At 35.6% G+C, this 12,965-nt stretch overlaps 1 protein-coding gene across 2 annotated transcripts in view; it reads right to left on the bottom strand.

Annotated features, from left to right (window-relative positions):
• Positions 1-12,965, bottom strand: part of LOC124157050 — a 76,606-nt gene that overhangs the window by 51,562 nt on the left and 12,079 nt on the right. For both annotated transcript variants that reach the window (XM_046531525.1, XM_046531526.1), the window contains 6 exons: positions 9,761-9,858; positions 8,803-8,858; positions 4,220-4,373; positions 3,763-3,889; positions 1,164-1,299; positions 57-719 (listed from right to left, as the gene is read on the bottom strand). In XM_046531525.1, the coding sequence (XP_046387481.1) occupies positions 57-719; positions 1,164-1,299; positions 3,763-3,889; positions 4,220-4,373; positions 8,803-8,858; positions 9,761-9,858 (1,234 nt within the window). The remainder of the gene's footprint in view (positions 1-56; positions 720-1,163; positions 1,300-3,762; positions 3,890-4,219; positions 4,374-8,802; positions 8,859-9,760; positions 9,859-12,965) is intronic.

The raw sequence follows: 12,965 nt of genomic DNA, 5'->3' as shown, positions 1-12,965 counted from the left end.
TACATTAACACCCATATGCTGAACAATCTCAAAACAAAATATGTGGCATGTATTACCTTGAGCCATCACTGCTTCTCTTTGTAGCTCTGAAACATTCTCAGGCTTATCACAGTTCAGTGGTCCTTCCATTATAACGTCACTATTCAAAGTTTCATACAAAGCTGAACAATCCAACGGACCAGCCACATTACTTTTCAATTTATCAACAATGTTTGACACATTTTTAAGAGCACTTTTATCATTCTTGCCTCGCCTTTCCAGAGAATTCAACTTCTTGAGCAGGTCTGGTATTTCACGCTTCACATTTTTAGGTTCTTTGGGTTTCGTTGAACTCATCCTAGCATAAGTCAATCTTCGTACATTTTCTTTATCCGATTCCTCACCCAAAACGATTTTTGGGGTCTTTAAACCACTTTTCTTTGACCCATTAAGCATTTTTGAGTCTTCCAAATTTCTTTCTATCACATCCCTCTTCGGAGTGGTACCTACAAATTGCTCTTCGATGTCTCTCTCTCCTAAATTTGAAGGAGTTGAATATCGAAGGAATTTGTTGGCCATAGTATTAGGTGTATCACTTACATTAATTTGCTTGAGAATTTTATCAATGTGAGAGAGACTAGGAATAGAGACTGAGTTTTCGATGATAATTTCTGGAGATTTATCATCAGCATCAATTTTTCCAGTAGGTGAACAGTGCGTGGCTTCTTTAGGTGTAATCACTGAAATTAGAAGAAAAAAATGGACAATTAATAATATTAACATTAAAAATTACAAAAAAGATTTATAAACTACAAATCAAATCATCTTCCATTTTTTATAATATGAAAAAATTTCAAAAACATTACCTAAGAGCTATTCGTACACTTATGATCTGTCATTGATTTATTATTCTATTTACATATTAATTTTTGAGAATTAAGTTTATACCATAGAAATATCTAAAAAATGTAATGCATATTAAAAAACAGATGGCTTATCCTTCAAAATTCTGCTAAACTTGACTAGTTTCCACTGGAATAAACATTTTCAAATGGTCCCGAAGAATTTATTAACGTGGGAGGGTGGGTTCCACAATTTCACAATGACATACATAAAAGTCAAACACTTAAAATCTAAATACCGAGGTAATGATAAAATTGACAAAAGAGAAGCCAGACGATCACCTTGAGTGTTATTTTGTTTGCTGTCACAGCCAAGGTCACGTGGTGTTCCTGGTACAGATTCACTCCAAGTATCTGCAACTAATGGGATACCCTTTTCCCTTCTCTTAGGACTGGTAATTTTCATTCCAAAATTCGGCTATAAATGAAGACACAAAATTACAAAATCAAATCTGTAAATATCAATACAAAATATCAATTTTCGAGGGAATTTTCTTCAGAGAGTGATGATTAGGATGTAGTACCAGAAAAATAGGAAGCACCCTGAAGAAGCTTCTCTGCAATTGAATAAAGGCTTTGATAAAGTGAACACAATTGACCTACAGTAAAACTTTGATTTTACGCAGTTGGAGGGACTGAAATATGTGCACTGTGTAAAATCAAAGTGTGTAAAATCAAGGGTTGGTATTGAGGAGGAGTATAGTTTTCAGGATAACACTTTGCTCATTATTTTTAGAAGGCTTAGTCGAACACTTTTGTACATGTAGTTCTTATTTAAGCCAGAACCGGAACCAGAAAAAGTCTCATATGTGAGGTTTTACGGTAAAAGAGCATGAAATCCTTTTCAATCGAATCAGATATAAGTTTCCCTGATTCAATTATTCATTTGGAGGTAAGAAAATGAAGCCTAATAATCGTATTTACTCACAAGCAACACCACAGATGACGTGTTGCCTTAAGAGAAACAACGTTGCATTCCTGAAAAATGTTTCTCATGGCTGAACAACATGGTTGAATTGCTAGCATTTCTGGCACTAAGATTACTTCTATTACCCAGGAGAAATTTCGGAATGGTGACACTAATTGCTTGCAAATTGCAATTGCTTGCATTGAGAGTAATGTGGAGGGCACTTCTAGTACACCACTCTGTCCAGCAGATGGGACGTTAAGTCCTGGTCCCTTTGGAGCCTATCATTACAACCTGGCTAATGCCAACATCGGGTTCCTATCCCCCCAGCCCTTACTTCATGGTACTAATGACCCCAGCTGTCAGTTACCTCCTTCCAAATAGCATACCATAGATAATATGGAGCACGCAGGACCCGGGATATTCGGAAATTAAGATTTGTCCGGTGTTTAGATAACTTTTTTTAAGTGAGCTATTTAAATAACCGCGCAACTACCATCATGCCGCCAGTGATGAATAAAAAAAATTATTAACAATCCGGAATAATTTTCCCACTTTATAATTTTTACGCATTAAAAAAGCATCCAATGAAATTTTGGTATTAGTAGATTGAATCTACCGGGTATAGCTTTTCTGTCGTCATTCTTCCGCGAATTCAGCACCGGGACCTTCGACTCACAAGCCGTGTGACTCATCTTCACGTAATATTTTGCTTCCCCATATCTGATAACAACACCGGACACTTTTTGTATTTCGATTTAATGGTGCTAAGCCATTCCTGAGTTTAAAGGGACTGCCTTATCACTCAGGTCTTGAATTTGACTTCTATGATTACATGATGATTGATGACGCGAGTTATTCTCCGAGGGCATAACTCCTGTTCCGTTAAAAATAAACGCTTTCCACCTAGCGTAGTTAAGCTAATAGCTATTTAAGTCCAACCATGTTTAATTTAAATCTGCTGCCAATGAGATACAAGTTGAGTCAGTTCTGATAAGCGTGCTGCGCAAGCAACTTTCCCTCGCCTCCATCTGTCCCACTGATCTTGTTTTGAAAATCCGACTGGAGCAATATGAAGTTAGGTTATTATTTCGTCTCAATGAGCTGCAAAAATAAATACAGGAACGGTTGAAACGACGTCGTGCTGTTGAGCGTGAAACTAAAAACATCGCGAATCTAATTATTGCTTCCCCCTGCGCCCTCTCAGTAATAACAAGAAGAACAAAAAAAAATGAAGGTAAGAGAATTTAAATAACACAGCTATACGAATCACAAGGTATGTACTTCAGGCAGTGGCAGGCATTCACCGTAATCTTTCATAAGTACATATTTTGAATTTTCACGAACAGAACAGTGGTAAAGCAAATTAAGGTAAGTGCTCTTATAATCACAAAATATATATTACGAAGTTAGTCGCACAGAAGGGGTGAAAAGTAATTGAATTATACACATGTGAGAGCATACATATGAGTTATGAGAAAAAGAAGTATACCATTAAATTATGTTTAGTAAACCATTAATGGATTTCATATCTTTAATCAGTTGATATGTGAGAGAAGAGAACATTAATTATCAATAACATTTTTTTGCATTTTAGAAGCTTGATACTTATCTTGGCAATTACATATGGCTTGCATGGCAATTAAGTTGCACTTAACTTCGATACAACTTAAGAAGAAAGTATTACATAAGCACCAGCATCATACAAACTACATATTATACATTCACAGCATGAATTAGAGTTATCATCAGCAATAAATACCAAGCGGTTCTAAAAGAGGCCAAGCAAAGAAGCCAACAATCTATGAAAGGATATAAGAAAAGGTAAATGTTTGTAAATAATAGTTTCCTTAGATAATGAGATTAGTCCTATCCTTTTAATTTTTTCCCTGAGTTAAAGAGAATAATGTGATTTTATTCATTCTAGAAGGAAACCATGAAAATCATGCAGTCTTGTGGTAGATAAAAACTTACCCGCTGATCAGGAGTGAGATATACATTGCTGCTTCTGGGTAACACATCAGTTTTTATGCGAAAATACTGTCCAACCGATATGTTGATGGGGTCGTCATTATTTCCTTCCAAACCAATCCAAGATGGCCTAAAAATATAAAAAAAAAAAGATTCTTTAGTTTTTTAAAGTACAACTACAAAAGATTCTACAGAATGTTTTGAAAAATATTATACACATGCTAGAAGTTTTCAAATACATCTTAGTTTTAAAAAGTACATCCTTTTCCACAGATATGCATGTATTACCAAGTACATATGAACATGCAACAGCCACTCTGGCAGATGTGGAATAGTGGATGCTATGGTTAGGTAGAAAGTTGACTAGCACTTATTAACATGGAAAAGTTTTATTAATGCTTCCACCACAGAAAGAATAATAATGCAAAAATCAACTGAAATATGCTCGTAATCGACATACCTGACCATAATTTTCTCTCCATCATGCACTTCAGAAAAAGCAGAGAGCCTAGTTAGATTAGAATCTGGTATATTATCCGAGTCGATTGGGGGTAAAAAGTCAGCCAAAAATGATTTCTCATCCTTTTCCAGCGCCTTCAACACTCCACTTTCATCTGTGAATATTTAAAATACAATTAGTAACTTGAAAAAATAGCCATTAAAGAGGCTCAATACATAAATAGAAAATGTGAAGAGCATAAAATAGCCGTGACTAACCCTCTATCCTTCAATGAAAATTGTATGAAATATGGTGCACTAGCACGCCACCTGGTGTTGCTCAGGAAAGATAGTGCGCAGAAAAGTGGGAAATGTGGAATTCATCATCACATAGTAGGATTTTAATGTTTTCTTTGTTTGTCAGGTGTGTCAAGAGGTATGCCTATCTATCTAACCGCAGAAGTTGTATGACATGGTGCTACAAACAGTAATGAGAAAAAGACTCAAAGAATGCATCCGAGATAACCGAAAGTAGCACTACGGGGTACTATATACAGTGCAACCTCGATAAAACGAGACCCCCACGGTGCTCAAATAAACTCTCGCTATAGTGAATTGTCGCTTCACCGGAGGTGGAGAAAATAAAAGCCAATAAACCCACTGTCAACACTGATATAGTGACAGGATTGGTGCGGCGACAGAGACATTTATATCCGATAAACTTAAGCATACATCCAGACAAAAGGCGATGTTTTTGTAGCATCACTAAATTTCCTCACCTTAATAACGAACTAGCCATTCAATTTATAAGCGCTGTATTAAATAAAATCATGCAAAGTATTGGTTTGTCAACATATTCCCCTATTCCCACAACCGACGAAGTGATTTTTCTATGTACGTGGTGCATTTACCTGATTAATCTATTATTTTGATATTTTTCTCTGAAAATTCAAACTATTGCTGATTAAACAGTTTCGTAGTTATTTTATGCCTCAAATACCTAAGTTCATTAGTGTATGCTTATTGTCCCCATACATTTTGCGGAAGTTATGTGAAATAACCTATTGCATTTGTTCTTGCATACAAAAAAGGTGGAAGGTGTAGAATGATCCTACCTCAGAAACATTTTCTATGTCATATCTTCTTTGTCTCCACTAAAAGTCTGTTAAATATTCTTAGTGATGTGATTGAAATTGGCTATGTTTCAAACAAGTTCCATTTTGAGTGTTATGCCCACGACGTCAATGAAGAATGCATTGAGTGTATCCACGGCACTGCAATAATTTGATTTGAATTAAAATTGGTAATATAAGAGTAGATATTAACTTGACATTATTTCACGAAAAATTTAACGCAGATGTGATGATGATGTCAGTAAAACAAAAGCAAGCTGCAAGAAACTGCAACTAATATAATACGCATGGGTAAGGTATGGAAAAAAAATGAAAAAAGCATATGCGCATCTAATGGACCCTAAGGCTAACAAAACTTACAGGTATGAATTGATTTAACATTCTCAATAATGACTACGAAAAATGAAAAAGAATGCAGAGTTCTTTAAATTAAATAAACTAAAGGCGCAGCATTACCTTTCCACATATGTCATCGCTAGCAGCTCGTATTACCTACACCTCGCAGCATTATTGCTAGAAACACCTGTACTGCAAGGGTTTTGTTGGGGTGTAGGTTGTTAAAGAATTCCCTTTCGTCTGCGTTATATCACACAGGGAATACATCTTAAGATTTCCCGCTAGGGTCTGAGTCCTTTCCTCCTTGGCTTTGGGTTTACACCGCAAGCATCACCAGCAATTAGGAAGGGAGATAACGCTTACGTGCTTTAAATTAGTATAACCAACCTTCCGAACACTTGAGGTTCTCGATTGTCATTTTATCACTGAAATACTCCGCTTGAGCTTAAGGCCCTTTTTCAGTAGTGCCCGCAGATTGAAGTGAGCAAAACCACCCAAACAAAGCTCCTTCTAACTCTTCATGTTCTGCATTCTCTAGGGTGATTTTGTTTTTTTTTTTTAATTGTGAAGCGAAAATAGCAAGATAAATTAATAACGCCACCCTCATATTGCTCCATTATTTTCATTTTCTCGCTTAAGGCTATTTTCCACGGGGCACATACTTGCACAATCTGACGTGTACGAAGGCGCAATCAAAATTGCATCGTGCAAGGCGGTGAATTGCTAGAACACATGCGAGAATGCGTGGATGCGAGACGGCAAAATAGCCCCTGTTCTAATTTCGTTCATGCATTTGTGCATTTCCACGTCATTTTAGAAATTATTGCAGCTCTAACCTGCGCAATTTCGTGCCCCGTGTAAAACGACCTTTACGGCCATGGTGTCTACCTTCACATACTTTCTATTCACGCAACTCACGGACGTGCGGGTACGCTGTCGACTGCTTTTGGCCGCCCGAGGAACAACAGAAGATCGGATATTCGCAAATGTTAATGCCACAGTATTTTCACCGAAATAACTACATAATTATCGAACGACGGTTTACCACATGAATTTCAGACTGAGGACTCAATGTTAACTTCATTTCTAAGAGATCGCCAAAAATTACTGAAATTAAGGACTCTTGATAAAGATTTTCCGGCGATGGAAACTCTCGCTATGGCGAGTACCAACACCAAAAGGGCCTCGTAAAAACGGATAATTTTTATATGCTAATCATGCGGTCAATTGACGGTGTTCCGGCTATCTCTCGTGATGGCGAGGGTCTCACAATAGCCCATACTCGCTTCAATGCGGTTCCACTGTATAGCTTTTTTAAATGTAGATAGATACACTTGGGTGAGCATGGTAGATGTATTGGCGGGTAGAGCGATTGGCTGCTGATCAAGGGGTCCAGAGTTCAAATCCTGGGTAAAGCCTTAAGACATCCCCATTCGAAATCCTCTGAAGGTAAGGTAGTCTAGGGAGAGGAACTGGCTCCCCTACCCTGAACGTATGAAATTCACATGCTTGCAGCTAAGTTCAAGGTAGGCTCCACTCTCAACTACCCTAACCAACCTTCGGGTTGAATAACTGAGTGATTGTCCAAATGACTATAAAGCTGTAAGTCTAATTTATAGTGCTTTTCCCACAGATAAGACTTTTAACGCACTGTGGAAAAGTTCAAGAAAAACAACCAGAAGCATACACTTTCATTTCCATACTAAGAACATTATTATCTATTTTTGCTGTATATAAATGATCTACCAGGTACTCTTAAATCTGTCACAGGTGTCAAACCTATACTCTACGCTGACAATACTAATGTTATTGTATCAGCCCCATCACTGAATAGTTTGTCCCTTACAGCAGTCACTGCCACTAAGCTCTTATATGAATGGTGTCAAAATAATTTTCTTAAATTGAACCTTGACAAGTCTGGTCTTATTTATTTTTGTAACAAAAATAAAGCCCCGGAATCAATACCAATTGTTGTAGAGGGGAAAAAAACTCCCACAAATTTCTAGTTAACAGTTCCTAGGAGTTACCCTGAACAAAAATATAACATGGGTCGAGCACATCAGTAAATTGCGCAACAAGCTTAGTTCAACATGCTTTCTCATAAGAAGCATCAGGAACACCGTAAATAATGATGACTTATTGTCTATTTACTACAGTGAATTTTATTCTCACATTATTTTCAGTATCCTGTTTTGGGGTTCCTCTCCCCATGCTACGAAAATCTTCAAAATTCAGAAGTGCATTATAAGGCAGATGTGCAATGCCCCCTATGATGCACCTTGTCTTCCACTTTTTAAAAAAACTGTGTATCCTGCCACTTTCATGCATGTATATCTATGTCACTAGTATGCATGTAAAAAAGAACATTCTTCAGTACACATCAAATGACCAATACCACGGCCACAACGCTAGAACTTGTAAGGACCTGCATCAAAACTTTATCATGACTCAAAATACAGCCCTAGGTCCTAAACTTATGGGCGTGGAGATTTTTAATGGGTTGCCTCCAGAGGTGAAAAATGAGAGAAGGACCTCGGTCTTTAAGAAGAAACTTCTGAAGTTTCGGAAAAAAAAATCTATTTTATTCGGTTAATTATATTCTGTATTTGTAACATTTTATCTATATATTCCAATTTAATTTTTCTTGATATAAATTGACGTGTCCTATATTTGTATTTTGTGTGCAACATACATATCTTTGGACAAATAAAAAATATTATTATTATTATTATTATTGTCCTGCATTATTTCCATTGCATTCTGTTTTCACACATAGGTGAAGGACCAATCACCTGTAATCTTTTTGGGGTAACTCCTGATTATCTAAATGAACTGATTGCATTGGTAAATATGTAGAGAGTAATTAACCCTATGACAACGACTATTGATAGAAATGCAACATAATAATTGAATGAAATAGAAATTTATTTGAATGAAACATTTTTAACATATTTTAACACAATCTATATATAATTTATAGCAAACAATTATTGTTTGCATCTACAACAAACATTTTTATGCTCAGTTTCATGCATTCTTAAGACAGTGCGTGTGCCTAATGTTATAACTACCATAACGAAAACTAAACGCTTATGTTGCCACACTTTCCTGATGCCAAAAGCCTAAGAAAACTGACCTGATATGAAGTTTTCATCTACTCCAACCATGTCAGCATTATCCATGTTATTCCAACTGCAACAAAAAAAATGATCAATGGAATTAATTGGTTACAAAAAATGGTACTACATATTCCTCTGTTCAAAACATACATACATGGTCATTCCATCCCCATTCAACAAATATTTGTCCCTAGGGGTCTGAGATTTCAATTAAAATGCCTGTATGAGTATATAACCAAATACCCCAAGACCATTACGCAAAAAAAGTGCCTTGAATCATGTAATTCCTTCTATGTCACCTGTTGTCGAGCCACAATTTATGGCTTATGCTAAAGCTAAGACTTTGTGTAAGTCACTAAATGTGTAAAAATTCATTGCATTTTTGTATTACATATTGTTATATTCAAACGAAAAAAAATGTTAATTAACTTTTCTCAAAAACTCAATCTCAGAATTGACCCAAACTTTTATTTCATTATCTAGACACATCCATCTTAAATAAAATTAACATACTATTAACTGTCATCGCTGCCAATATTAGTTATGTATCTCATTAACAACATGCTTTTGTCAAACTTTATGCGAGAGCCATATCAAAGATTTGAATCAGACAAGCAGCTGGTTTCACAATTTTCAAGTTTACACATGCCATCATGGTTCAGTAAGATATTGTTGTCTTGCAAAAATGACATATTATTTAAACAAATTGTTTAAACACTATCCAACATGATACTGAAATAGAAAGAACCACCTACCTCATCTATTTTAAATAAAAATAAATATTCACACTCAACAATCAGCTATAAAATTTTTGATTAAACTTTTCTAATGCTATTTGGTCTACTACACAATTAAAATAACAACCACATGTAATTAATTCTACGAATATGACATTTTATGAAAAATCATTTAAGTGCGATTTGCATATCTTCACAGTTGAAGAGCAAAAATAAAATGATATAAACTAAATCTCACCTAATGCGCTCAGAGCTGGCATTAGAACTATTTGAATTTGTGCTGGACATGCCTAGAGATGTAGAGCGGGCTGAAACCTCACAAGGGTCAAAAGATATCTGAAATATAAACAGTTATTAAACCACACAATACTATTCATCAGGACCAAAGATGAAAATCAAACAGCAAACTGAATTAGATAAAGAGTAAAGGCAAAACTGATTTGACAGCTGTCAAATAGTTTTACTATATAAATGACTAATTCTGAGGTAAAGACGAGATATTATTTATTAGAATTTTGTCGATTAGGATAATATGAAAGTAAAACTATATTTGATTAATGCACTGAATTGTTGAGGCCTTTACTTTGTAGAATTCCATATTTAATGTTTGGAAGGAAATTTCTTAGCTTTTCTACAAAAACACACACTTTATTGCCGACTAGTTTCGGTTACACTGTACCATTTTCAAGGACATTGTGGCCTTACTCACATGAAAAAAATTGTTATTTTCCAGAATATGTATTCAGTTCATTCACCTAGGCTAGTAGAAACTCCTATATAATATCAGTAAGAGATCTTAGAACTACACATAATAGGTGAAGCTAATACTTGCTCACACTATGAACAAATGGAAAATGAGAATGAAGTTTGATAAATCAATGAGCTATTGCATATTTTAGGACTACATAAGTAAAAATTACAGGCAACCAATAGAGAATATGTGAAAGCATAATAGATTAAGATGGGGTGTAACAGGGTGTCCAACCTATCAAAGTAGGAAAATTCATGCGTAATAGGGTAGTTTCCTTCATCAAAGAAAACGAAAGGCATTGATTTCGATTCGTTACCCACCATTAGTGTATTCATAATATACAAATTATTTGGCTTTAGAAATCCCAGTTTAGACGAATGTTAATGGTCAATTTTAACCGCATTTGAAAAATGCCAGATTGGCGCCCATGCTATGCCACTCCACATAACGTCACAGGGACCTAGTTTCTATAGGAATTCTAACCGCATTTGAAAAAGGCCAGATTGGTATCTTATACTATAGGTCATATGCATTCTTTGTGTTTTTGAATATTACTCGAGTCAAGAGTGCTAGACATTTCAATTCTGTTTTCTTGTCTGACATTCCACGATGCGGCTGTAAAAATTCTACTAAGCTACAGCACTTAAAATTTTGACATACTCATTTTATGCCAGTTAACTCACTTTATATTTTACTCAACTTTTTCAGTTCGAGGGCGAGCCGAGAAAATAAAGAGTTTCTTCCTCCACAATTGGAGTTTCTAAAGCTTCTATTAAGCAAGAGGTAACTTATTAAAGGCTCACGAGAAGAGCTTGGATCATAAATTTTTCTCATGTTTCTTCTAGTAAAGGAATTATGTATCACAGAAAATGGGTACTGAACTGGCAAAACGTAATGTGAAATGAATTTGGAATAAAAGAGTTTGAAATTCCCAGTTAGAGAAAATATTCATGAATAATTCACGCAAGATTCTTGGTTTTCCTAGTCACTGGACACCCTGCGTAAACAATCACTGCCCATTTAGAGTCTAAATTAATGGAACTATCAACACCCTAAGCTTACAAAGGAGTCTCTGTAATCTGCATCTCAGAATTTTATCAAACAGACATGAAATCAATTAACTGCAGTCCACTCATCACCCTCATTTGGAGTTATATGACCAATAATTGAAACAAAAAAGGCTTCAAACATTTTCAGCCCTATTGAATTCCCTTCCAAAAGCCTCCTCACAGTTGTGCATGTCCAGTAGCTCAAGGAAATTCTTTATCCACCCGTTTGCATTTTTCTTTACCACGTTGACAGCCAGAGTTTCAGTAAATATTTACTGTGATGCTATTAGTTTTTTTTACGTTTAGCATTGGTTCATGGCACACGGAAGTATCATTACAAATTAATCTAAAATGAATTTTACTCCATTTTGAACAGCAGTATTAATCCAGGATAAAAGAACGCAAATGGTAATTTCCACACCTTTTAATTCAAAAGTCAACAATCGACCATAGTTTCAACACATTGCGTCATTTTCAAGGGCAAATGAAAACGACACAATGTGTTGAAACCATGGTCAGTTGTCGACTTTTGAATTAAAAGGGTGGAAATCACTATTTGTTCTCTTTTATCATGGATACATCGAACTTCCACAAAATCAAGCCTAACACGATTTATAAGCAGTACTAATGACCAATTCGGTCACAATCCATTCCCAAACAATTGGTCTAGGTAACCCATGGCATCAGTAATACTCTGGGATTTAGTCACTCCTTGGCCGATCACTGTGACCAGCATGGCATGGTGAGAATCATCATTGCTGGTCACAATGACTGTTTTGGCTGTCAACACGTTCATGAAAGCCTAATATCCACCACTATTTTAGAAGTTTTATACTCTAACCTAATTTTTTTGTAAGGGAAATTTTTTACTTTGCACTCAATTCAATATTTTTTAACTTTTCTCAGTGACACAGACTTTGAATTATGTCAAATCCATACCATTATGATGTATTTAGGCCATATCTCTGCAATTCATTTCTTTTTTTGTTAGATTATGATATTATGATTTCATCTTTTTCAATGTGAGGGCAAGCTGAGAAAATGAAGTGTTTCTTCCTCCATAGTTGGAGGTTCTACAGCATCTTTTAAGTCAGAGGTAACTAAAAAAAACCCCTCTAGAAGTGCTTGGATCATAAATTTTTCTCATGTTTCTTCTAGTTAAGGAATTATCTCATGTGTGCCTTTCTTTTCCCCATCCACCCAGGGTTAAATTTTCGACAACAATAGCAAATTAGCATCTGCAATAATCCGATTTCTAACCTAGACTTGAATTGCAGGAGTATCCAGTCATTGATATCCAATATACTAGAACAAAAAAGGAACCAAGAGTAAAAATAGCACTTAAATGTCTCGGAAAGCTGCAGGTGTAGCAAAAATCAAATGTTGTCTCCGTATGAAATATGTATTAAGAAAATGCCTAAGATTTCAAAGGCAAAGAAAACACTTCTTTTAAACAAGAAAGTTGAAAAAATACAGAAATACAAAAATAGTGGTGCATTGCAGGCTTTCATGAAAGAAAAATGGCATAGAGAAGAAGAAAACGATACCTAGAGTGAAACACGAACTTCAGTTCTTCGCTTACAAGTCTGCCACCATTGCCACTGGAATACTGACAACTGAATGAATCAGAAGGGAATCCATTT

The sequence above is a fragment of the Ischnura elegans genome, chromosome 4, assembly GCF_921293095.1.
Source record: "Ischnura elegans chromosome 4, ioIscEleg1.1, whole genome shotgun sequence".
NCBI lineage: Eukaryota > Metazoa > Arthropoda > Insecta > Odonata > Coenagrionidae > Ischnura > Ischnura elegans.
Note: the sequence above shows the minus strand (reverse complement) of the source record. Positions and strands in the feature narration are given on the sequence as shown.